Source organism: Martes martes (genome assembly GCF_963455335.1).
Source record: "Martes martes genome assembly, chromosome: 15".
In the NCBI taxonomy this organism is placed as follows: domain Eukaryota; kingdom Metazoa; phylum Chordata; class Mammalia; order Carnivora; family Mustelidae; genus Martes; species Martes martes.
Window position 1 is genome coordinate 35,319,039 of NC_137903.1, and position 26,347 is coordinate 35,345,385.

General features: G+C 54.3%; 1 protein-coding gene across 5 annotated transcripts in view; it reads right to left on the reverse strand.

Annotated features, from left to right (window-relative positions):
* Positions 1 to 26,347, reverse strand: part of LAMB3 (laminin subunit beta 3) — a 63,463-nt gene that overhangs the window by 1,855 nt on the left and 35,261 nt on the right. For 4 of the 5 annotated variants that reach the window (XM_080825281.1, XM_080825280.1, XM_080825283.1 and 1 more), the window contains 19 exons: positions 22,848 to 22,962; positions 22,243 to 22,316; positions 18,300 to 18,491; positions 16,930 to 16,993; positions 16,437 to 16,630; positions 14,208 to 14,328; positions 13,273 to 13,461; positions 11,980 to 12,135; positions 11,438 to 11,634; positions 10,960 to 11,071; positions 9,771 to 10,149; positions 8,444 to 8,604; positions 8,102 to 8,322; positions 7,623 to 7,820; positions 7,139 to 7,283; positions 3,723 to 3,930; positions 3,167 to 3,308; positions 2,557 to 2,733; positions 1,687 to 1,840 (listed from right to left, as the gene is read on the reverse strand). In XM_080825281.1, coding sequence (XP_080681407.1) covers positions 1,687 to 1,840; positions 2,557 to 2,733; positions 3,167 to 3,308; positions 3,723 to 3,930; positions 7,139 to 7,283; positions 7,623 to 7,820; positions 8,102 to 8,322; positions 8,444 to 8,604; positions 9,771 to 10,149; positions 10,960 to 11,071; positions 11,438 to 11,634; positions 11,980 to 12,135; positions 13,273 to 13,461; positions 14,208 to 14,328; positions 16,437 to 16,630; positions 16,930 to 16,993; positions 18,300 to 18,491; positions 22,243 to 22,316; positions 22,848 to 22,962 — 3,199 coding nt within the window. The remainder of the gene's footprint in view (positions 1 to 1,686; positions 1,841 to 2,556; positions 2,734 to 3,166; positions 3,309 to 3,722; positions 3,931 to 7,138; positions 7,284 to 7,622; positions 7,821 to 8,101; positions 8,323 to 8,443; positions 8,605 to 9,770; positions 10,150 to 10,959; positions 11,072 to 11,437; positions 11,635 to 11,979; positions 12,136 to 13,272; positions 13,462 to 14,207; positions 14,329 to 16,436; positions 16,631 to 16,929; positions 16,994 to 18,299; positions 18,492 to 22,242; positions 22,317 to 22,847; positions 22,963 to 26,347) is intronic. The other variant, XM_080825284.1, reaches the window with a different exon arrangement.

Below are 26,347 nucleotides of genomic sequence, written 5' to 3' on the forward strand. Positions count from 1 at the left end.
TCCCCCTGATAGGTGCAGGCTTGTCAGTCCCCCCGCTGAACACCACCCGCCAGGTGAGATCCCATAGGCTCTGGTAACAGTGGTGCTGCTGGCCAGACATTCAGCCACTGGCCACCTGTCCAGGCCTGTGGGCTCATCAAATATTGAAATTTTCGTAGCTACTGTTGTGTTCCCTGGTCCCCATCCCCAGGACCCCCAACCCCCACACATGATCTTCCCCCAAATCCTGCAAAGAAAGGTAAATTCCTGCCAACAGGTAAATGCCTGTTCCGTTGCTACAATCTGAGCCTTTTCTGATTCATAGGTGTGTGACACACCAGTTACTAAAGATTTCACATGCTTTGTATTTATCTGCCCTTTGGGCGGTAGCAAGACACCCCCGACTTCCACGGAGCTTAAAATCACTCAGAACCCCTGGGTTTTTTCCAGGTGACTAACGATTCATATTTGCTTCTCACTCACCGGTTTTGAAACGTTTTATCATGTGAGCGCTTATAAAATGTTTTCAGGTACGTGAGCCACTAAGAAGCCAGGCCTCACCCGAGCTGTACTTGTGAGCCTGGGCCCAAATAAGGCCAGAGTGGAAGGTAACACCTCTCTTTCATATTACCCTGCTCAGTTCAGCACATCCTCTCAGCCTTCTGAGCTAGCCTTAGAATGACTGGTTCTCTTACCTAGAGGATTAACGACCTGTTGTCCACAGGTTTGATGAACAAATTCTTTATCCGCGCATAAAACACTGATGGACGAGGGCAGGGCGGGCACTGACGTAAGCCTCGGCAACCCCGTCAGGCTCAGCAGCTCACCCTTCAGGGACGGCTGGCGGTGGCCTCCAGCCTACCTCGTCAACTCACCCGCCCAACCTTCCCCAGGGTGTCCCCCTGCTGGCCAAATAGATTCTTGTCTGTTTTCTCTGAAATTTGGAGAAATTCTGTTTGTGGCGTTCACTGGGCACACCAGGGCAATGACCCGTCATCACATCTTAGAGACTGAGCCCAGTTCCTGGAAATCCCTGCTCTCACATCGGAAGAACCTCAGAACCCTTTTGACAACAATTTTTTTATTGTCTCTGCTGTATTCAAAACCTTTGGATGGTTCTCTGCTCTCTCCCTTCTCGTGCTGGCACTGAGGCCAGCCCTGTGGACCCGGCCACGCTGACACCACGCTGCTTCTCTCCCAACCATTCTGACCCTCCTCACCCCTCCTCTCCTGCTGGGTGCTCCTGCCCCCCAGCCCCAGAACATATCTTGTTGCTTCCCCCTAACCCTGTCTTAAAGTCCCAGCTTTTCCTCACAGCCTCCCCCAGGCCTACGTCAAGTTTTATCTTTTCTGAATATTATCTTCACCGAGCATTTCTCTCAAACAGAAACGTCCGTCCACAGAGTGCTGATCATGCGGGCTCCCGTCACACCCCCTTGTGCTGTTGGATAGTTTCAGGCATCTTACAGGGGACCGAGAAAATGGCCCCGTCTGGACTGCAAGCTCCTGAGGGCAGCACGAGTCTTACGAGCATCTCCTCATTTCCCACAGCCCCATCATCGTGGAACTTCCTGGGAACTTGGGGAAGCCCCGCAGCTCTTGCCCCTTCCACACGGCCAGCTCTGACAAGGCCGGGCCTCAGAAGCCCTGGGCTGGGACCCACCTCCTGCGATGACAGGAGTCCAAGCCGCAGCAGCGTCCCCTCACCTTTCATCCTGTCCATCATCTCCATGGTCTCCCCAAACAGCTCCTCGGCCTCTGTCTTGACACTTAGGATCCGGCTGCCCTGTGCCCCCAGCAGGGGGCTTCGACCCAACTGGTCCTTCAACTCAGCATATTTTTGCTTTAGTCTCTCAAATCCCTGAAAAAGGGAAAACCATCTCAGGGCCATAAGCAGCAGCACCCGAAGTCTTAAAGACCTTTGGCTAAAGCACTCGACAGCACTCAAATCCACATGCCAGGGGGTGGCTCTGGCCTATGAAAACCCCGAGACCCCAAACCGTATCTTACTTCATCTGCACGTCCCTCCCTCCGTCTGCTCCTGTCCTTTCCCACCCAGCGCCAGGCACCTAGTGGTCACTCGGCAGTGTACTCGGCAGCCAGGCCGCTACTGGCACTGACAATGAATGCCAAAGTTCCTGGTCCACTGGAGACCCAGAGGAGGGCCCTCTGACCACCTCTCTGACACAATTCTGACAATGGTGGGGCCCAGGTTAGGTTAAGTCAAGACTGACTCTCTGGGCTGGGAAGCCACGGCAGGGGACAGGCTCTGGATTGAATGTCAAGGGACCTGTTTTGTAGGTGAGCTTTGGGCCCAGACAAAGTCCCTCTGTAAACAGAGAGGGACTGACTAGATCATTTGCAACACCCCTGAACCGACTCCCCAGAGGTGGCCCGAGGTGGGGTCCAAATGCCAGGCCAGGTCAGGGTGAGTCCCGAAGCCCTTTCTGATGATTCTAGAATAACATGCTCCAATCGCTTTTGAGCCCAGGGTCTCAGATAGTATACAGAGTCCTCTCCTGCTCAGGACCCTCACCCTGACTGGTGCTGCCCAGGATGACCTCCACCCGCTCTCACCTCCTGGGCGCTCAGTGCCCGCTGCTCAGCTCCCTCCGTGAGCTGCTGGGCCCTCGCTGCCTGCTCCCGCTGCTGCCTGGCCCTGCGGCTGAGCTCCTCCATCCGTGCCCGGAAGTCTCCCAGCTGCGACGTCATTCCAGCCACCAGTCCTTCGGCCGGCCCCAGGACCTGCTGAACCTTGGTGGGGAGAGAGACCTGGCCTGTGGCAGATCTCCTAAGCAGGGGCCTTGTCCTTCTCTGGCCCAGCTCATCAGGTGGCAAAAACTCTCTCCAAGCAGGATACCACTATTGTCCCCTTGCTGATCCCCCCTCTCTCTCTCTGTCCCCTGGCATCCAGGCAGCCCCCTCCCTCCCAGCTCAGCCAATCCCTACACACACACACACACACACACACACACACACACACACACCGCTGCAGCCCAGAGCCCACCCCTGGCCTTCTCCATCAAGCCTCACAACCAGAAAACCAAGAGCTCAAAGCCAGGCCCATAGCTCATAGTCTTCCCTCTTTGGGTCCCCTTCCAGGTCACTTTCTGGCATTTTCTGTATCTTGGGCCTGAATCTGTCTGTTCATCCCCAAATCCAGTGGAAGGAAGCCACACCCCCTCACCTCCGCAACCCTCTCCTGAATAAGCCGAAGGGAACGGCTGGTGCCTTGCATGGTGTCCTGAGCTTCCTGGAGAGCCACCATGCCCTGCCGGAGGTTCCCTACCACATCCTCCACCTGGCCCTCCACCGCGTGGGCTCGACTCCTGCGGCGGGGGAGGGGAGCGGAGATGAGGGAATGAGGGACCAGCGAATGAAGAGATGCGCGGCTCCACTGACCAACGAGCTCAAGAGACTATCCCTCCCAGCCAAGACTATAAAGGGAGCACTAACACAGTAGCTTTCCCATCCCGGGATCCCACCAAGCAGACCTGGGCAGTGGGAGCGTTAGTCTGAGACACCCTTTGGCGTCACCAATATGGAAGACAGGGTGACCCTGGACACCGTTTCTCACTTCACCACCCCCACACGGTAAGCACCCTTCCTGTCCCCCAGCGCTCCACACCCCTCTGACGTGTACAGATTCTTTGCCCTCTGCCAGCAACCCAAGGAGTCAGGGAGCAAAACCCCAGTCCAGCCCCGGGCAGGGAGAAGCGCAGGCCCAGGGCCCCGGGCCATACCTGGCCTGCTCAGCCTTCATCTGGAGCCTCTGGGCCCGAGCAATGTCCTGCTTGGTCTGAGATAGCACCAGGTCCACGTTGGGTAGCCTGGCAGCAATGGCCTGGATCTCATTCATCTTGCGTAGGACCGTGGCCGAGTCTGTGGGCAGCCACAGAGCCAACACGGCCTCGCTGACCTCCTGGATGGTGGCCGCATCGGTGTCCGAGTCTGGAAGACAGCCGTCCATCAGACCCTGGAGCCTCGCCACCTCCCCAAAGATCAGAGGCTTCTCCGAGCTGAGCAGCCCCATGGGAAGCACCCGCATGCCTCTCTGTCCCCGGCCGCCCGAGGAGCCACCGCACCCTTGCGGGGACACTCAGGGGCCCATTCTCAGAACTTCCGGGAACGCTGTGGAGGCGGCGGGGGTGGCGGGGGGGGAGGGACTGTGGGCACAGCTGTGGCAGCTAAGTGTCTGATGCCACAGGAAACTGCTGGCTGGAGAGAAGGAGGAGCTGCCGGGCAGCTGGGACTGAACAATGCCTACAGCGCAAACAGCAGCAGCCCTACGCTGGGGAGAGCAGCCAGAGCCGAACTGCTTCCTTGGCAAGAAGACCCCTTCCACGCACCCCTCCCCAGGCCAGCTTGCTCCTTTTTGCAAAGGCAGAGAAAGAGCATCAGGTCTTTGCTCCAGTGTCACCTGTCAGAGAGGCCAAACCTGGCCACACGATCTAGAATCACAACCTTCCCCGTGCCAATACGCCTTACTCTCCTCTCCCTAGCAGTTGTCGCCTCCCACATGCCGTACCCTTGCTCGCATATCTGTCTTCTGTTACCCCGACAGAAGCCCCGTGATGGCAGGGACTGGGTGTCCTCCATATCCTCGGCCCCGGCCGCAGTGCCTGACCCTCAGAGGCACTTGGTGTTTGTAGAGCGAATGAATGATTCAAAGACCTCCACACCCAGGCTTCCCCTCTACTCTTCAAGCAAACTGGCTTCAAGTCAAATGGCTTCTCTGAGCTCACTTTTCAGACCCGTGAAATGGGTCCTCAACCCAAAAGGACGAAATCAAACCACCGGTCAGCAAGGATTTTATAAGCCAACTCCGGCTCAGAGAGCAAGGTCAGAAGTACAGATGTGGCATCTCCTCCCTATCTCTCCCGTTCACTTTTACAGATCGAGGGACTGACGTGGGAGGGGAAGGGGGCACCCGACCACCTAGATGGTTTGTCCTGGGACTTGAGGCCAGTACGTGGGGAACTGAGACTGAAAATCAAAACAGACTCAATCCCTGTTCTCACAGAGCTCAAAACCTAGTAGGACAGAGAGGCACTTAACCAAGGATGGCCAGCCTGAGTGCCAAGGGCGAGCACAGGGGGCTCAGAGGGCTACTGGAGGGGTGCCCTAACCCAGTGTGATGGGAGGGTGGGGGGGGTTTCCTGGAGAATGGGTCATCTAGAGGATTCTTAGAGGGGGAATAGGACTTAGGCAGGTCTGGAGAGGTGGGCAGAAAAGCAATCCAGAGAGAGGGAAAACTTAAGCAAAAATTGTGTGTGTGTGTGTGTGTGTATCCATCTAATAGTATAATCATCTAGAGTGTGTACAGCAGAGTGAGAAGACTCCTACCCGTATTCCCTCCAAGCTGGATGTCCTTCGGCAGGTTCCTTAACCTCCCTGTGCCCGAAACCCTCCTCTACAAAGTGGTAGGCAACCAGGACTACATCATGTAATACCCGTGAAGCACTTAGAATGGTGCTGGGCATTTAGGCTCACTCAATGAGCCTGAGTGATGATTCTGTGAACTCCATTTGAGGACCTGGGAAAGATCACGTGTCCTCTTTCCCCCATAGGCCTCTCACATATACCCCACACTGACCCTGCACACGGCAGCATCTGGTTAATACCTGTGCCCCTGCACAGTTCTCTACACACCAAAACCCACTGCTGTGGAGACTGCCAGGAACTGTCCTGGGCCCTTCGCAAGCATCAAGCATTTCTCAGACCCTGTTCCTTCTCCTTGCCCCTGGTCCCGTCAAAGGACTTGATCTGAGACACACATACGGTTCAGAGGACAAGAGGGACTCCCCGCCTATCCACGTGAGCCCAGAGACTTCCTAACCTGCCTCCTACCCCCTGGTCAAGGCTGATGCCATTCCACCTCACTAGGCTCTGCATCGGGGAGGATTTCCTTATCTGCAAGTCCAAGCCCCAGACGTGGCCCTGCCCTTGAGTCCTTGTTTCCACAGCACCATCTCCCTGCATCCACTCTCCCCCATTCTGGGGCTCAACGGGAGGCTGACTCCAGCCTGGCCTCGGACAAGCCACAGCTGCAGACCCTCCCCACCCCTCTCCAACCTGCCCCCCACACCCAGGCAGGGACTGGGGCTTGCTGGGAGCAAAGGCACCCCAATAGTAGCAAAGAAGAGCCTTGTCATCACACCAAGGCCTCGGCTCCTAGGAACTGGGCTCCCAGCCAAGTAAATTCCCAGGCAGGGACCAGAAATCTAATAATATCAGCTCATATTCCTGAGGCAACTTTAATTTTTCAAAACACACTTTACATCAGTTACTAGGTCCCCAGAAGAACCGTGAAATACTACCATCCCAGTTTGCAGAAGTGAAAGAGGAGGCCAAGAGAAAAGCAACCTGCCCTGAGTCCTGTCCAGGGAGCTTTCTGCTCCTGGGCCAGCAAGAGAGGGGATCTGCTTCATTCATCCCCTCAACCAAGATGGGGTGCTTTTCTGTGTCTGGCCTTATGCTGGGTGCCAGGGATCCAGTGAACAAGGCAGCCAGCCGTCCCTTCCCCCTGGACTTCAGAACCTAGTGGAGAGACTTACGATACACTCATACACAAACGGATTCAACCAACACAGGCTTGGAGCAGTGTGACAAAGGTTAGACCATGAGGGTTGGATGCTGGGGGTGCGGAGGGCAGGAGGAGGACCAAATACGGTGGTCGGGAAAGGCCCCTCTGGGGAGATGGTCTTCCAATGGAGACCATGAGGGTAAGAATCAGCATCCTTGGAACGAGGATTCCAGGCCAAGAAAGCATGTGTCTGGTCTCTGAGGCAGGTAAGAGCCAGCTTGGTCAAGGATGGGCAGGGAGCAAAGCAGGGAAGACACAAGGCCACACCCAGGAGGGGCGCAGAGGCCACAGTAACTCCAAGAATGAGGGAAAGGCAGGGAGGGGTTCAGAGCACGAGTGGGATGTAAACCCACGCTGGCGTCTTTCAAAGCTGTTGGAGGTTGTTCTGGAGGAGGAGGGGAGGAGCGAGAACACCTGAAGGGCTCTGGCAGCCAACCTGGTGGGCGGGGGGCCCCTGGCCAGGTGGCCTGGAGGTGACGGGAGGAGGCAGCGAGCTTGATGGAGAGACCAGAGGGTCCAGCGCCAGGCAGGAGTCCAGACATCAGGCCAAAGGAGGGTAAGGGCCAGGCTCACCTGACAGGAAGTCCCGGACCTGCTGGATGAGGAGCCGCATGCGCCTGACGTCCTCCTCCATCTGGGAGCGACTGGCACTCACCTGGGTCTCCAGGTACTGAGCGTCTGACTGCACCTTTGAGGCGGCCATCTCAGCTGCCTTGATCTGCCGGCACACGCTATAGGTCAGCGGCGGTCAAGGCCCCGAGAGCACCTCCCAGCAGCCCTCAGGGATTCTGTGGCTACCCGCTACCCACGATCTAACTGGGAAACACGGTGCGCTAACCTGGTTTGGCTCTGGAAGCAATGATGTGGAGTCAGGTTAAAAAGCCCAAATCACTGGCCCCCCTCCTCGACCTCTCACTTGCTGTGGGGCCCCAGATAAGTTACTTAACCTCTCTGGACTTCTGTCTCCTGACTTGCGAAATAAAAACCGACTTGCCCTGGGGGCTCTATTGCCTTAGCCTTGACCGACGTGCGCCTGCCCTGCCGTGGCTTCACCCACCATGAGCCGGGTCTGCTGGAGCTGGGCGTTGAAACCCTGCAGTTGCTGGGCCACCTGCCCCGCCATCCGGAAGACCCCACTCGCTCTGGGGAGGGCACCTCTGCAGTGAGGGCCACATGCTGTGCCATTGTCTTGAGGACACAGCTCTCCAGGGCACGCTCCTGGGGTACAGGCCGTCTGCCTGGAGCCCCCGCAGAGCTGTGGAGAGAAGGGGGCATCAAAGAGGGTACCCAAGGCTCTTCAACAACCACTTCCAGCCCACACCCAGGGAACAAACAGCCAGACGTCTCCATGGCAACCAGGCACCAAAAAACGTGTTTCCTTGGCAACCACTGAGCACACCGTGAGGGGCCAAAGATCAGGACGGGTGGGGACGTGGGGCAGGTTCACACTGCCCCAGGAGGAGGCATGGCAGCAGCTGGCTTGTGACAAGCTGGAACAGGGAGATCCAGGACGTGGGGTTCCACACTTTGAGTCACCTTGTTGATGGTGGGTGTCAGATCAGGCAAGGAAGCCATCTCCAGCCTCAGGGCCACAAGCTGGGAACCGCTGACTCCGGCTCCTCCTCCCAGCTGACCCTCCAGCCTCTCTGCCTCTCTCCGGCTGTCCCTGAGCTGTAAGAGCAGCTGGAAGCTGTCGGTGACCTGCTGGGCAGCCTGGGAGGACCGCTGGTAGGCTGCACTCAGCACCCGGAAGGCCCCTGGGGGAAGACAAGAAGGGAATTGAGCCGCCCTGGCCCCCCAGGCCTGGAGATGGAGAAGCAGCAGGTGCGGGGCTGAGGTGGGGCTCAGCCTCTCGGGCACCTGAGCAGCCCTCCTCACCCAAAGGATTCACGCCGCTTATCCTCTCAAACTGGTCCTTCTTGCTCTGATACGTAATGAGGAGACGATTGAAGCTTCTGTCCAGATTCTTCAGGTCTTCTGAGAGGGACAAGGCCTCCTCCTCTCCAGGCAGATCAGGCTGCAGGCCCTGGAGAGTCTGCCTGTGATGGGAGAAGAGCTTTCACAAAAATTTGGGAGAGGTGCTGCTTCCCCAGAACCTGCCAGCCCCTGGAGAAAGTTCTCTGAGTCAGGAAAGAGAGAGGTCTTCAGCAAGGGCCACAGAATGTAGACTCCACAGGCTGAGGAGGATTCTGCCGGACAAAGGCCAAGAGAGCTGGCCCAGGTTCCCTCCATCCCTCGGCAGGCAGATCACAAACCTCTCCTTCCCCGACTTGTGTGACTCTACCATCCCGAGCCTGCCGCACCTTCCCAGAGCTGGCTTCCATGAGCCCCTCCTCCTTGACTCGCTGCAGGCTGACGTCGGCTTTCCCCCCATACCACCTGCTTGCCAAGCTCCTAGGCCTCTCCTCTGAAGCCCACACCTCCCCATGAGCACCCACAGCTGTTGGGGGGGTCTCCACCCAAATGGGGTCAGGATCCACCAGCCCTGGCCCACAACCATCCAGCTCTCCTCTCTCCCCTTCCCCTTTGCTGGTCTACCAACTGCCAACTCCCTCCCACAAGCTTTGCATTCTTTACCCACAGGCTTTGCTCTGGCACAGAATGTCCCTCCATGGACACCCTTCCATGCCTGCTTTTTCAGTCTACCAAACACCAACTCAGTTCTAAGACTTAGGTCAATCCCACACCTGGATGGTTCTGGGCACTGAAAAATCAGCTAATGCGTGGGGAATGCAAACTAATTATAGAAACTTCCAGAACCAAACCTAAGAAGGCGCCTCTGCTGGTAGGAAGGAGGCGTGGGTGGGACCGCTCCCATTCCAAAGGCAAATACAAGTTATTTTTAGAGCCCCTGCCTCTCAGATGCCCTGCACCAGGGTGACTAATCCCAAGCTGACTCTCTCCCACGGGCAGCACCGGGCACTCGGAAGAACACCGGGGCTCCTGCCCAGCTCTGCCCCTTAGTGGCCGTGTGACTGTCCCACACCTGTCTGTGCCTGTTTCCCCACCTGCAAAACGGAAATAATGACACCCAGCACACCAACCTCACAGGACTGCTGTGATAGTTCAAAGAGAGCGTGCATGTGAGAATGTTCTGTAAACTGTAAAGGGCTGTGCCAGCAGAACGAAGGACCAGCGTGTGCCACTTATGTGAACCCGCATGACAGAATTCTCCTGGGTGCTGGGCAGGGAAGGGGAAGTTTACCTGATAGAGAAAATGGTGTTGGCCACCTGGGATACCTCCTGTTCGGTGACTGAGGAACGGGAGAGGATTGCTTGGATCTGCTCCATCTGGCTCTTCGCATCCATGATCCAGGAGGTGAGGTCAGGATCCTCCAGGCCCTGCCCCGGCCATAGGCCAGCAGTGGCATTGCGGATGCCACTGAGGCGCAGGGCCTGCCCCCGGAGGTCGGCATCGTAGATCTGGAAGCAAGGGTGGCAGGCCACGCACACCGGGTAGCGGTCACAGTAGCCTCGCTGGCACTGGTCACAGCGGGGTCCGGTCAAGCCAGGGCGGCAGAGACAGCGGCCTGAGGCCTTATCACAGCCTGGGCCCTCGGTTCCCCGGAAGTCACAGTCACAGGCTAAAGTGGGTAAAGATGGTGGTCAGGGTGGGGGGTCAGGAACCAAAGGCATGTGGTGGGGAGAGCCTAAAGCAAGGTCTGACCTCAGGGCCCAGCGACAGGACTTGGAACAGCAGACAGTCAAGGCCAGAGCAAAATCAGGGCAAGGGCAGCAACGAAAGCATGCCCTCACTTAGCACCTACTGTGTGTCAGGCACCACCCTCAGCTAGACATCCGCCAGCTCACACAGCCGCTCTGTGACAGAGTCAACCACGCTCCTTCCCCCACACGTGTAGACAGCAACAGACACAGGGATAAAAAGTGCTATGGGCCCTCAGGAACCCGAGGCCATGGGGACAGCTGCTGGCCCCAGCCACTTGGCAAGACAGAGGCCACGCTAAGACCAGACCCAGGTCTGCACGCTCCAGGTCCCACGCTCCTGGAGCTGCTTGTCAAACAGACTCTGGGGAAACCACACCTCTCCCCTCAGGACTCACTTTCTCCATCTAGGAGGAAACTCCTCCCCTCCCTGCTGCTGCCCTGGAGATGGCTTCTGGGAAGTGCTGTCTCAGGCAAACAAGGAGTGAAGCCACCCCCCACCATGAGGACATGAGGACAGGGTTCTTCCGCCTGACGCCAGGGGGCCCTGGGGCTGGCTGGAGCAGTGGCGGGGAATACACCCTCTCAGGGGGCTGCCAGGGCCCACCCCACATGCTCCAATACAGGATGTCCTCCCATACCACAGACCCTGCCGCAAGCCCTCCATGCACTGCCCACCCATGCACTCGCCCCCAGAGCCCTCGCATCCCCCCACTCAGTAAGGCACCCACCACGGCACGTTGTGCCAGCATCTCCGTATGTCCGGTCGGGACACTGGCGTATGGCTGCGGCGCTGCACGTCAGGCCACCAAACCCTTCTCGACAGGGGCACTGCCCTGTGAACTGTGGGGGAGAGCACCCTGAGGGAGCGTCCCTCGCAGGCCCGCCCGTGTCCTGGTCGGGGACCCTGTCGGGGCCCGCGTCCCAGATCCCTGGTCAGCACACAGGGTCCAGGACGCGCTGACCGCCTGCAGAGAGGGTGTGCCCCCAAGACAAGGGCACCTATTCAGGGATGGGCTGGGATGTCAAAGCCCCGAATGGCTCACGGAAGGCTCAGATCCGCACCAGGAGGGAAATCCGGTGGCCTCCCCAAGGAGAATGGGGGAGAAGCAGCCCAGTCTGACTCTGGGCAGCATGCAGGGGAGACAGAGGTGGGTGGGCAGGCCCCCTTTCCTGTGGAGGGACCCAGGGGACCACCCCCTCTTGTACCTGGTTGCACTGGGGGCCAAGGGAGTTGTGAGGGTCACAGGCACACGGCTCACAGCCCCGACCGCTGGCCAGCTTCCAGTGGTAGGGAGCACACTGGTCACATTTGGGGCCCACCACGTGGGGCAGACACAGGCACTGCCCACTCTCCTCATCGCACGGCATGTCCCGACGAGACCCCAGGACGCTGCAGTCACAGCCTGCAGGACAGAGGGTTACTCAGCTCACAAGACCACCAAAGCACACCCCTAGGGGACACACATCAGGGAAAGGACCCGGCCTGGGGAAAGAACCAGGCAGGGTCGTTCTTTCCAGATAGCCTGGCTGACTCAGGAGGCCTGCCAGGCACCTAACCACCAGCCCTCCCTCCCTCCCTCCCTCCAGCTGACTCAGTACCACCTTCCAAACCGGTCCTGCGCTGCCACCTGCTGGACGCCCAGGACACGGCACCCGGCCCCCAGCGTACCGCCTTGTGAGCTAAGTCAGGTGGCTGGGGGCCCACCTCACCCTCCCCTTGCTATCCCAGGCTGGGTCCCCCTACTCACGGTGACAGCCCTGCGGGTTGGCATAGGTGAGTCCTGTAAATCCTGGCTTGCACAGGTCACAACGCTCCCCCTGCACATGCTCCTTGCACACACACTGCCCCGTCCCTGGGTCACAGGGAGCTCCCGGCACAGCCCCATCGGGGTCACACTCACAGGCTGAGAGACAAAAGCAACCACCACAGTGAACATAAAGAGGAAAAGCAGAACGTGAAGAGCAGACTGTAGAAGCCGGACTGCCTGGTTCAGATCTTTATTGCACCACTTACAACCTTACAACCTTGGTCAGGTTACTTAACTCCTCTGGGCCTCAGTTACCACATCTCTAAAATGAGTACAATAATACAACTCTCAGAGATTCCCTCTGAGGAATAAATGAGTAAATGAAAAGCAGGTAAAACAGTGTTTGGCACATGTTAAATACTATCGAAGTTCTTTCCCAAATAACCACTGTGTGCCAAGCGCTGAGCTGGGTACGCTTGCCTGTTGCTCTGTGTAACCCTCATGACAGCCCGGAAAGGTGGGGACACACTCCAAGTCACACAGCAAGTAACTGCGGGAAACAGAACTCGGCTTGCCTTTCTTACTCTTTCCATACCCCAGTGACAGCAACGGATGCGAGCCAGCGCTCTCCCTTCCCCACACCCAGACCTCTTGCAGGCCTTTCAAAATGCAGATTCTTCTTCTATCAGAAAAGTCCTTTGTGATTAACCTCGCCTGATTCGGATCAGTTCGGCTCACTCTGCTCTGCCCCGTGTGAGCGCACTGGCCTTGTGGACGTGCTAAGTCACTCTTGGCTGTTCCACGTTCCTTCGGGAAACATTTCTTCAGCATCAGCTATGTGACTGTCATGGTGCTAGAGCCTGAGGATAGACGATGTAATCCCTGCCATGGAGGAGTTCTCAATATTGGGGGGAAGTGGGGAGAAAAATACAGAGCAAACCACACTACCATATGGTAAAAGCAGTCACATAATGCGGACAAAGGGCTTCGTCTGCCTTTGTCGTATGTGGTTTCCATTGCCAAACAGTGTGTGTGTTTCCTGACAGCAGGAACTATCTCTTCTATTTACTTTTGTCTCTCCTGTGTCCAAAATAAGAGCTACCTAATTATCAACTGACTGACTGATTGACGACCCAGAGAGGCTAAGTGATTTGCTTAGAAGTGCACAGCTAAGTCAAAACAATTGCCCCCAAGTCCTGACAAACAAGAAAGGCTTCATGCTTCCTGAGGGCTCATGCGTTCCCAGGGAGAGTGTGGATGGACGATACCTGGGTCCCCAGAGCCCCTACTCACGGATACAGGTCTCCTGAATGGGCGCGCCAGGACGCCGGTTGCGGAAATAGTGCAGCTGACAACGCTCACAGTTCTTGCCCTCAGTGTGGTCCCGGCAGTTGTCACACACACCTCCATGTGTCCCCTGGCTTGCGGCAAACACAGCTGGGTCGAAGTGACAGGTCTCTGAGTGCCCGTTGCAGTCACACCCTGAAAAAGGAGATTTCCGGGGCTGACCCACAGAGCAGCCCTGCTTCCGTCCACAAAGCACGTTCCACACTAACACTCTGGCATCTCTTGCAACTCTGCAAGATGTTCAGGTCTAGAAAATGGGGAAACTGAGGCCCAGGGAGGCTTGTGTAACTCATTTAAGATTATATGTCCAGTAAGAAAGCAGACTAGAGTAAGAACCCAGGCCTCCTAACTCCCAATGTGGGGACTAACCCAAGAATAACACCCATGTGGGGCCAAAAAGGGAGCCCTTTGAATGATCGATCCCAAGCCCCAACCACCACTGCCACCACAGATCTCCTGCCGGGTCACAGCCTCTCTCTGGGCTAGGGACCCTTGTTTCTCCCAATTGTGCAGAGAAAGGCCCTGACTCCAGGAGGCCCTCTGAAGTAAAGAACCAGATATGTCCTATACAGGACAAGGCCAGTGGAGGGGAAGAGGGAGGATCTGGGGATACCATGAAGGCCATGTGGCATCGGGAGCACGGACCAGCCTTGGTCCCTCTGGGCCTGGCTGAGAAAAGGTTTGGGGAGGCAGAGAGTGGCTGCAACCCAAACTCTCCATCCCCACAGAATAAGGAGAGCTTCCCTTACAGGCGTGTGATGAAGGTTAGATTTAAATAGTAAAGAACAGTTTCTTCCAGTGTCCAGGTGAGATCACTGAGGCCCAGAGGGGCCAGCACCCCCCCAGTCACTACAGGGGCAGGGGTGAGTCCAGGACCCTACGCTGGCATTCGTGGGGGTCCTGGTCATCTGCGGGTCTCCAGGGCTGATCATTGTAGAAGGGTGCACAGCGTTCGCAGTTGGGGCCGGCTGTGTTGTGCTGGCAGACGCAGACATCATGGACCTGGGAAAGGGGCCACCAGTTAGCAAGAATCATTCTCAAAGGAATGTCCCAGCCATGGGACATGGGAATGTCCCAGCCAGCTCCCCTCCCCCTCTACCCCCCACCACTCAGGGTCCAGACTCCCCACCTCCTCCAGTCTTCACTCAGCTCCAAGGACACTCCTAGCTGCCTTCCTGTGTGCTGTTGTGTATGTGTGGCTGTGTGTGTGTGCACACATGTGTACATGCATGTGCCTGCCCTTATACTCTAACTAGGCTTTTTAAAGCTCATTCCTGGGGCACCTGGATAGTGCAGTCAGTTGAGCCTCTGACTCTTGGTTTCGGCTCAGGTCCTGATCTCAAGGTCGTGGGATCAGCTCCACATTGGGCTCCGCGCTCCGGGCGGAGTCTGCCTGGGAATCTCTCTCCTTCTCCCTCTGCCCCTCCCCCTGTGCTTTCTCCCTCTCTCTCTCTCTCTCTCTCTCAAATAAATAAATACATCTTTAAAAAATAACTAAACAAAAGCTCATTCCTTGCCCTTGGACATCCCCCTGACGCCCATTCCAAAGCAGCACCTAGAAGGTGCCCAGACACCCTTATTGGCAAACTCTGATTCCAGAACTTTGTGGGCCCTCTGGAGATCTATGTTCTAACCATCTTTGACCACGGCTGCTTGGCAATGGGACTGTTATGATCAATTGTTACTAGACTCATTAAGATATAAAGACAGACTAGCGATTACGTGCTCACTGTCTTCTGAATTAAGCCCGACACCCTCAGCCTGGCAGGAAGGACTTGGATGGCGTCTGCCCCACCTTTACTCCCCCTTGGAAGAGCAGGGCCACTGCACCTCCAGCTCTACCCCTCACAAGCCACGTTTCCCCGCCTCTTGGCCTTTACTGATGTTTATCTTCCCGCCCGGAATTCCCTTCTTCCTGCCCTCACCAGTGGGATCCTGCCAGCTGGAAGGGCACCTTCTCCACCGGGCCTCCCCGGTTCCTCCACTTCCGTGGATCTCAACCCTGGATGTAACTCCAGAGTCATGGGGGAAGCTTTTTTAAAAAATACCATTGCCAGGCCCAATTCAGATCCACGTCTCAGGGACAAGGCCCAGACATCAGAACTCTTTAAAGTGGTGATTCAAGGGGTGGGGGTGCGGCCAGATTCGAGAGCCCCTGGGGCTGGGCGTGCCCTGTCCCGCCTCCTGCAGCCCCCGGAACACTGCATCCCTCATTCGTCAGCACTGAGTCCTCTGCCGCCTGTGTTCTGCTCCTCCGTCTCCAGGCCCTAACGGATGACACATTCCTGGAGCTGGCCTCCTCTGGAGCCCTGGGCAGGGGCTGGCCCAGCCGGGGGAAGGACGAAGCTGCCCAGAGCTCCCAGCACCTGTGTTTCCCTCGCAGGCCATTTTACCATGACTGCCTTGTGCCCCTCTACCCCCAGGGCAAATGAGCTCTTGATGTTAACCGAAGAACCATGCTTCAAAAAAGCGAAAAGACAGCTTCCTCCGCCTCGGGGGCCCAAGGCTCTCTCCCCTCTCCTGATGGTTCTCACATTTCCTTTCCTAGCCAAAGCACCAGGGTTGCTGGCGAAGCTAGAGCTTCCCTTCCCATCGCCGCCCCATCTGAGCCAGAGGCTCTGGGGTAGACTTAGCAAGATGGGAGACTCTCTTCTCTCACCCAACCCTGGACCTCGCCACTAGGTGGGACTAGAGTCCCCAAATCAGTGCCTCTCCACCCGGGCAGCGCTGAGAATCCCCTGGAAGCTTTAAAAAACCAATAAAAAAAAAAAAAGAAAACGGAATATCTAAGGACAGAGGCTCCCCCGGAAATTATAGCGTGTAGCCAGGACTGAGCAGCATCGCCTTAAGCTCCCCGCGAGACCCACAGATGTGCTTACAGGTGACTGAAAATCAAACCATCCCAGGCCAGACAGCAGGCTTAGGAAGGGCTACAAAACTCTGCTCTTGGAAGGAATCATCACTTAGACTCTTTTCCACTCTCACTAAAATGTTAAAGACCCACATCTTAAATTGAGCGCCCTCCCCTCTTTTATAGGGGCCCCCAGAATGTCCTCAGTCCGTTGTGGTTTTGCTCTCTCCCCTCAGCCCTTCCCACCAGGGGCTGTCACCTGCTCTGCCGCGGAGGGGCCGGCGGAGGCTCCGGGCTGAGGGGCGCAGCGGTCGGCGTGGCCGTGGCAGAAGCAGCTGCCTATCAGACGCAGCTGGGACACGGCATAGTAGGCGCTGGGGGGGTAGTAGCCTCTCTGGGGCACAGGGGCCAGCCTGGTGAAGTTGACTCTCAAGCTGGTGATCTCCCCCAGCTCTGAGAGGGGGCAAACAGTGAGGGGGAGGGGGTTGGGCAAGGGAAAGTAAAGAAAGGAAGTTAGATGCGAAATCAAGTCTCCTAGGGCAGGATGAGTAAGGAAAGGAATTCTGATTTCACCACCCCCTCTGCTCAATGGAATAAGCCCGGTGAGTCTTACATCCAACCATGTGACAGAAGAAAGACCAGGGAATTTCTGCGACCCAAGTTCCAACCAACCAACTGTTTCAAGTCCCAAGTTTCAAGTTTTGCTCCCTACCCGTAGTCCCACCACAAGCAGGAGGAGTAACCACACTGACCTTGAATTTTTTGACTGTGAGTGGCTGGAATCCCAGATGCTAAATCCATAATGTTAAGTTGAACCTACAGAGAAAGCGGGAGGGAAGACCTGGGGAAGAGGTAAACTTGGGATACCCCAAGCTCAGAGGAAGTCTCCCTTCCCACCAATACTCCATCCCTGTCTCATGGCTCAAAGATCCTTCTCCCCTGGAACCCTGAGCAGACCATGGATGTGAGGCCTGCCAAGCACCCTGAGGGAGTGAGATGATCACTGGGCCCTAAATATATGTGTGTGTGTGCATGTGTGCATGCACACAAGTGTAGATAACTTCTCTCCACTTGAAAAAAGGGATATCCCAAGAATTTCCTGATTTCCTTGGGTCAGACATAATAGTAAGATGTACACAGGAGGGTTTAGGGGATACTAATTTTGCAAACACCTCGGATGAATGAGAAGGCCCAGGGCCCAAGGATTCATGGGTGTGGTCACTACCACTCTCCAGACAACCCCGATTTCCACGATGCTTTCCCTTTTTCATAAAAACAGCTCATTCTGTGGGACTCCAGAGTCTTCATGACAGCCCTCCACAAATCAGGGAAAAAGTCCTGTGTTCCGCTCTGGAGTCTAGGGAATGTAGTTAATTAACATGGGTGTGGGCTGGGCTGTAACTCAGGAGGACTTGTTCCCGTGAACGAAAGAGGCACCGTCCACAGGGAGCCGAGCACTGGGTGCGGGGAGAGAGCCTGAACCAGAGAAGGGAGGACAGAACCCGAGGCCTCCCTCAAGTGCTGGGGAGGGGAAAGGCAGTTAGGAAAGAACCCTACCCCAGATGCGAGGAGTCAGGGAGAGAGTTCTGAGCTGCTTCTAGAGGCAAGTTCTCTCTTTCTCCCTCAGGGCTTAAGTTCCAGTAACCCGGACCTATGGCTTGTACCTGAATTTCCCCAAGGGCCAGATGGAGGGATTAAACTGAGAAAGCACATTCTTAAGTTCAGCCCTATCCAGGTGAAATCAGAGCTCGAACTCAATTTGTGTAATTTGCTCACCTGAATCTAAACTAACCATCTCAAAGTCCTCGCACTGCAGCAGAATGGATTTTACCCTTTCCATGATGGGCCATGCCAAGGAGCCGGGGGCAGCGGCTAAGGAAGAGGGCAGGGTTGGGTGATGCAGTGCCCTCGACATGTTTTTGAAATATTCCTCCTGAGCACCAAAGGGGACAAACAGCAAATATTCTGGGAGTGGCGAGAGAGCACAGGAGACAGCAAGGCACCCTGAGGGGCCATCTCTTCTCCAGGGGCTGGGGGACTGTGGGAGCAACGTGGTGTCAGGGACCCCCTCCCCCCCACACACACAACCATGTGCCTATTTTTCAGAGTCCTCTCTACCTACCTTCCCCCCATCCAGGCGCCCGCTGGGTCTCTGGGGCAGGGACTGGCACCGGACATCATGCCAGCTCTGGGGCTGGCCCTGGCGGACCCTGGGGAAGGCAGAGGTGCAGTCGGCTGCCAGGTACTGGTACACCTTCCAGGTGTTTCCGAAATCCGAGGAGCGCTCGATCAGCATCCCAGCGGGCATGGGCCCCTGCGGAGACAAAGACAGGGTAGGGGCCTTGCGGACTGGCCGGAAGGGGCCACCAGAGAGACACATCACCAAAATGGGCAGGTAAATGCACAGGTGGTTCCCCCGAAAGAATCACAGTGAGAGAGGGAGAAGGGGCACAAGAGGGGCAAGCGGGCTTCAGGGCATCTGGGTCCAATTCTCCTGACAAACACTGGTCCCCTCCAATTTCCCCCAGGGGAACCGTGGACACCAAGAGAAAGGTGATCTACACTCCACAAGAATGTGATTCTTGCTCAGCCCACCACCCAATGGTCAGGCGAGGAAATTATCCCACAGCCAAACGTCCGGGCCCTCCAACCCTCTCTGCCCACCTCACTGGACAGGGTTTCCTAGCTGACTGTCTGACCCCCCTATGGGTCTGCATTAGCTAAAGATGAAGGACAAGCCTCTCAGCATGACGCATGGTGTCCTTCCTCCCCCCGGGGAAGACCCATGTCTGGGGCTCTCAATGCTATCTCTACGCTGATGGCTCCCAGGTTCAGAAGCCCAGTCTCCAAACAGATCCCACACCAGGCCCTGTCTACAGCTTCACGGCCCATCCCCCTCACCTCTCTCCTGTAGGTGCCCCCCGACCTCCCTGGTGTTCGCTCTCACCTTGGTCATACCCACCGCCACACACAACATGGACGGCGTCACCCCTCTGAGAAAAAACCTAGACCAGCTTCCCACTGCTCTCCTTTTTCTAGCTTTATTGAGAGAGTATTGGCATATATATAAGTTTCAGAGGTACAGTGTCATGATTTGCCCCATGTACATACCACAAAATGATTATTGTCGTAGTTACACACCCATCCCCTCCTTTTATTCCCATTTTCTGTGTGTGGTGGTAACATGTAAGATTTCCAGTTTTCTAAGACACTGTTCAGTACAGTCCCCACGCTATACACTAGATCTCCAGAACTTACTCATGTTACATCTGGCAGTTCGTACCCTGTGATCAACATCTCCCCATCCCCTGCCCCCTGCCCCCCAGCCCCTGGCACCCACCCTTCTAGTCTCTGTTTGTGTGGGTTCAGCTTCTTTAGATCCCACATATAAGTGAGAACACCTGGTGTTTGTCTTTCTTTGACTTATTTCTATTAGTGGGATACCCTCAAAGTCCACGTATATTGCCACAAAAGCCAGGATTTCCTTCTTTTTTATAGTTGACTATCCCATTGTGGAAAGACATATGGATAGGGCTTACATTTTCTTTGTCCGTTCATCTGCTGTTGGACACTTAGCTTGTTTCCATGTCTCAGGCTATTGTGAATGATGTGACAATAAACAGGAGGGTACAGATATCTCCTTGAGACAGGGATTTCGTTTCCTTCTGACATATACCCAGGTGGAATTGTCAGATCATAGGATAGTTCTATTTTCAGCTTGTAGAGGAACCTCTGTATTATTTTCATTGGTGGCTACATCAATTTATGCTCCCACCCACAGTACACAAGGGTTCCTTTTTCCCCACAGCCTCACAAACACATACATCGTGTCTTTTGGATCGTAGCCATTCTAACAAGGATGAGATGATAGACACATGCAGTTTTGATTTGCATTTTTCTGATGATTAATGGTGTTGAGCATCTTTTCATCGGCCTGCTGGCAATCTGTATGTCTTCTTGGGAGAGATGTCTATTCAAGTCCCCTGCCCGTTCTTGAATAAGTCTGAACTCCTGACCAGGTCCTGTGCTATGTGGGCCTGTCTCCTCAGCAAACCTCAGGCCCTTTGCACCTCCACCTTTCCAAGCCCTCAGCTGCACCATGCTCCTTCCCTCCTCAGAGACTTCGTTCAGGTTGTTTCTTCTGCCTGGAATGCTCTTCCCCCTGTGGGCTCCTTCTCATTTTCTGTCCTCAGCTTAAATGTCACCTCCTCCCAAGATTTTTTGTACCGATCTAGCACACATTCTTCTGCCCACACTCTGCCCACCTTACCCCATTCCAACATTTTGTTTCCTTCATAAATGTCACCACAATTTGCAATCATCTGGCTTGCTGCTTCTGATTCCTCTCCCCCTAGACCAGGGTTTCCCAGCCTTTGGCTCTGTTAATATTTGGAGCTGGCTAATTCCTGTGGGGCCGTCCGAATCATCACAGGACGATTAGCAGCAACCCTGACCTCTACACAGGAGATGTCAATAGCATATCCGTAGTTGTGACAACCTAGAATATTTCCAGAAATTGCCAAATACCCTATTTGAGAGCCACTACAGTAAATCACAGGTCCCTCTGTCTGTCTTGCTCCAGGTGCACCCCCAACATCTGGCACACACGAGGCACTCAGTCATTCATTGAATGAATGCATGAAGCTTTAGTCCACTTCCCTCCTCCCCATTTATGTCTGTAAACTCATCTCTCACCAGCCTGCAACTTTGCACATCCCTACTTCTCACCACCATATACACATTTCCCCCTCCAGACCCTATATATGCATTCCTTTACCCAAGCCCACCCCTCTACCATTGCATACCTTCTTGCCTCTTGCCTCTTCCCTCCAGGCCTTTGCACTTTATGGGTGGTCCTCTTTTGCCAAGAATGAACTTTGCCCTTTGCCTGGCTATTAGTGTCCTATAAAGGCTCACCTTTTCCTGGGCATTCTACAACTCCCCCCGCCAAAGACAGACCAAGGTGGACACCTCTCTGTGTTCCCAGCACCATTTCCTACCAATATCAGAGCACTTGTCATACCTCCTCATCAGTCCTGTCTTCCCAATATAAACTAGAGCAACGTGAGAGCCATGACTTAGCTTTGTTCATCTATCCACCCCTGGCATCTGTCCCCCGACCTAACATACAGCAGTGCTCAGTATATGTGAACGGACAAGTAAATGAATGAATGAGTAATGCACACTCAGTGTAACTAACAATATCCATCCAGATGAATGCTGCCCTTCAAAGGTGTCCCCTTTAGACACGGCATTTATTCAAGTGATACTGCCATTTCTCAAAATACTTTTGACCTTTTCTTGAAGAGAGGATCTCAGAGCTAACTTTCGGAGCCAAGGAAGAAATTAGATCCTATCACTTTTTATTCACAGCTCATTTTAGCTCCTGAAAATGATATCACCCTTCATGCTCACCTAATCTTATTAACTGAGCTTGATCCTTAAAGATTTGACTATTTCTGGAGAAAGAATAAAATCAAATCTTTTCAAAAAAGGGGGGGGGGGCTATGACAAATGAACAAAAATGTTCCCTCCCAAAGGAGTATATCAGGAGGCTGGTCTAAAAGCAGAATCTGAAAGTTACTCTGAGACGCGACAGCAGTGAATGGCCCACCAAGGGTGCTGCTCCCAAAGCACATCTTTCATAAGGATGGGCCAGTCACTGGCTGTTTGTTAAACTCAATCTCATCAGCAAAAGCATTAAACATACCAAGAATATACATATACGACTGCAAGATAACTGACCAGGCCCAGTGGAACTCGTACTTGGCAGAGCTGAATGAATCAGATGGGCTGAGGATGGAGGATACAGAGAGGAAACAGATCCATAACCACGGCATGGCCAGGACAGGGGGCCTGGAGGTGCCACTGTGCTCCCAGCAGTGGGCCTCTTCTGTCACCTCGACCCAGACTCAGGGTTAAGTGTCCCCTCAGCCTGGAGAAGTGGAGCCCACCTCCTCATCACCCAAGCCTGGGGAGACAAGGATGCTGTGCTCTCCCTAAGCCCAAGCCCACATGCCCCAGGGTCCCCCTCTCCTACCCACTGCCATCCCCAGGAAACAAACCTTAAAATCCATCATGATGTCTTGAAGCTGGAACCTCCTGTCCAGGTCCAACTGCAGAGAGACAGGGTTCACATCTGGAAGGACCAAAAGTAGAAACTTCAGACCAGAAAAATTCTACCTTCCCAGTCCAAAAAAGGCTCTGGACTCTACTAGCTCTGGGAAGTCGGAAATGCTAACATCCATCCCCTGGTTTCCCTCTCGAGAGGAGTGGTACCAATGTGCTTCTCCCTGTATTTCCTGCTCAAGATCCCACCTGTCCTTGGCCAAATTTCCTTCCCATCATCTCCTGATGACCCTAACACACTGAAGGATTTCAACATGTCTGTTCTACAAGCTCAACTCCTACAACAAGCTCACTGCAACTAAGTGGGGGGAATAAAGGCATTCTTCACTCTTCTTACCCTTTCCTCAACTTCTAGCAAATTCTTCTACCTACAACATCTGAGAGACCTCAAATATAGAGGCAGAAGGTCTGCAACCACGCATGTCCTACTGCCGTAAGAAATGCCTGGGACACCCAAAAGGGCTCCCGGGTACCCCCCAACCACCTCCCACACTGTGGGACCTCCCACAAGTTTAGGCCCCTGGAGGTGGTCAGAGCTCACCATTCTGTGACTGCCACCAGCGCATGGGGCCAGAGGACGAAACCACATTCTCCACTCGGTGACCGTTGTAATTATGAGGCAACCTAGAGTCACACTTGCAGCATTTCATCTGCCACTGCGGGAGAGGGAGTCGATAGAGTCTTGTGAGAGGGGTCCAGACAGGATTCCCCCCTGCATCCTGAGAGCCTAGAACTTCCCCTATGTGAAAATCCTACCCCCAGGGATCCACTTGTTTCATTCACACCATTGGAAGGATTAGCATCTTAAAACAAGGCTACTGGTCATCTTTGAATATAATTATTTTGTGTTCCTCCTAACATATAGATAAGTGAATAATGAATAGGCACTATTGCCAGGAAAGAGGTGTTAGGTGGCAGAAAAACATTGGTACCGAACATTGCCTCAAAGAGAAACTTGAGGGATGCCTGGGCCTGGGTGGCTCAGTCAGTTAAGAATCTGACTCTTGGGGGTGCCTGGGTGGCTCAGTGGGTTAAAGCTAATGGCTTCAGCTCAGGTCATGATCCCAGGGTCCTGGAATCGAGCCCCACATCGGGCTCTCTGCTCAGCGGGAACCCTGTTTCCTCCTCTCTCTCTCTCTGCCTGCCTCTCTGCCTACTTGTGATCTCTGTCTGTCAAATAAATAAATAAAATCTTTAAAAAAAAAAAAAAAAAAAAGAATCTGACCCTTGGTTTTGGCTCAGGTCATGATCTCAGGGTTGTGAGATCAAGCCCCACATCAGGCTCCACACTCAACACAGAGTCTGCTTGGTAGTCTCTCTCTCCCTCTCCTTCTGCCCCTCCCCTCGCTTGCTCTCGCTCTCTAAACAAACAAACAAATAAATGAATAACAAAATCTTTTAAAAAATAGAAACCTGAAGAGGGTATCAAGAGCCAAAAGAAGAAGAGATGAGGAACTCATTTTAATTTAGCATCTGCTGTGTGCTAGGTAAACGTTAGAGAGCTTTGTATCTCATCCCACCTCATCCTGGCCACTCCAGGGTAAACTGAGTTTCTGAGCATCAAGGAGATGGGGCACAGAAAAAAAAAAAGACAAGGAAATTTGGGGTTCCAGTTCTAGCTCTGTGTTACCCCATCTTCTAGGCTCAGTTTTCTCGTCTGTAGATTGAGTGGAGGTTGGACTAGAGTCATTCATTCAAACATTCAACAAATATTTGTGGAATGTGTACTATGTGCCAGGCCCTGCTCTGGGCTCCAGAGTTATAACAGAGAATGAAATAAAGACCCTGCCCTTAGGGAGTCAACATTACAGTAACATCTGGATGATCTCAAAGGCGTTACAGCACCAATGTCTGGGACTTGAGGATGCTTCCCAGGTTTGGCATTCCCTACCCACAGGAAAGAATCTGAGGGTCCCCCACCAAATGAAGCTTTGTGGTTAAGCGGTCCCAAGGCCAGGAATGCATGGGACAGAGGAAATCTGCAGCCCTGAGGCTGATAGCAAGAGTCCCTTCGTGAAGATCAAGGCCAAGGTAGGCAGCCAAAAAGGAAACAACCTCACCGGGGAGCTCCCCCCAAAACCACAGCTCCCCAGGCCTGCCCACGCCCTGGAGTGAGACAAGAGACAGAACTGAACCCCATGGGCCCCACACCAGGCAGATATCCCCAAGCAAAAGAACAGTGCCCGAGTACATGGTCCTTGCTCTCTTAGTTTGTATGTGTGTGTGCCCACACCCCCCACAGGGACGGCATGACCTTGCCTCAGCCCCCCCCATGCAACACAAACAAATTCTGTTTTCTCTGAGTTACCACGCTACCAGATCTTGTGCCCAGAGTAAAGAACACTGTTCAGAGGGCTCCACAGTCCCCCGCAAGTCGAAGCCTGGACAAGAATCTCACTGGCCCGGGGCTCCTTCGGGGTGGGGACAACTGTACTCCAAATACCCAAGCCTCTGCCTCCCTCTAAGGCCTCCACTCACCAGAACCAGGGGAGAGCTCTGGCCTCTCCAAGGCCTTCCAGCTCCTGAACCTCTGCCCTGTCCCGGGAAGGTGATAAGCCAGTAAGGTTGATGTCTTAGAAAGGGTAGTGTCTGCGGAACTGATTAACAGACAGGTTTGTCCCAAAGGGATTGAGTTGGTATGCTGAGCCTGAGCCTGGGGTGATGGAAACTCCTTGCCCAACACCCATCGTGCCTCTCCATGGCTGACAAAGCTTGGGGCAGTACAGAAGCAGGAGCAGAATCTAGAGTCCTCGCCATTTGAGCCTCTGCTTTCCACCCCACTTTCCAGCTTTCACCTCCAAAATAAGAGAATCGTCAGCCTTCCTGATGCTTGGAGGTTTCCTCATCAGGTCCAAAAGTGCTTTATTAAACAATAATTGTATGATATTTAATGTTCAAATAATGGCCAGCACACATGCCCTGTAAGGAACACTCGCTTCCTCCCTTCCCTTCCACTGTCTCTCCCTCCCCCTCACTGCCCCTCTCTCTGCCTCTCCCTCCCTGCTCACTGCCCCTCCCACCCTGCTCATCCATTCTTTGCCCTGCTACATTTTTATTCATAGTACATATCTCCACTTGAAATATCATGCATTTATTGTCTATGTATTTGCTTATATTATCTGTTTACTGTCTGCTACAAAAGTATACTCCACGATGGCTTCCTTTCCTGTATCTTCAGTGCTTAGAAAAGTCCCTTGCACAGAGTAGGCCCTTAATACTTATTGAATGAATAGCAAATACTCAGTAAGTGCTAACATTTTAATTATCCCTAGACTTTCTCTTCCTGCAGTCAGGGAGTTTAAAAGGAGGGATGGGGGAGGGAGGTGACAAAACAGCAACAGGACAGGACAGAGAGCCCATTATGGGCCAGGTACTGCACTAGGAATTTGAATATGAAAACCTATTTAAGCCTCACAATAGCCCTATGTGGTAAGGAATATTATTCCCATTTTATATATGTGAACTCAAATCAAAAAGATGGGGCTCAAAAGGTTAGTGACTCTTCTACTGACCGACAGCCATGTCAGCCCCAGCACCAACCAACACTAGAGAGGGTCCCTTACCACCTCCCCCTTCTCTCTCCCTCTCTCCCCCTCCCTCTCCCTCCCTCTGTGTCATCCTCTCACTTCTGCTAGGAAACCAGGTGGGTGCACAGACATCACAGGAAGCACGGGAAAGGGTGATAATGTCTGTCTCACTCAAAGGGCTTGGCCTGACCCCACTGCTGACCATGGGGGAGCCTGAGGTGGAGAGAGCACATTGGGAAAAAAGCTGGCTTCTCAGGCTGACCCAGCTCAGTTAACACAGAAACTGTAGATGTGTCAGTGCTGGAATAAATACCTGAGCACATAAAATAATCCTTTCTGGGCAAGAGAAGCCTTTCGCTGGAATCTGACTCTCCTCCAGAATCCTATTTTGGTCCCTGGCAGGGAGCGTGCCCTTCTCCCCACTCTGCACAGCCTCTCGGGGGCAAACTTTTCCACTGCCCAGCCTCTGTATGCACTCAGCACATGTCCCGCCGAGAGACAAGGGCCAGCTGCC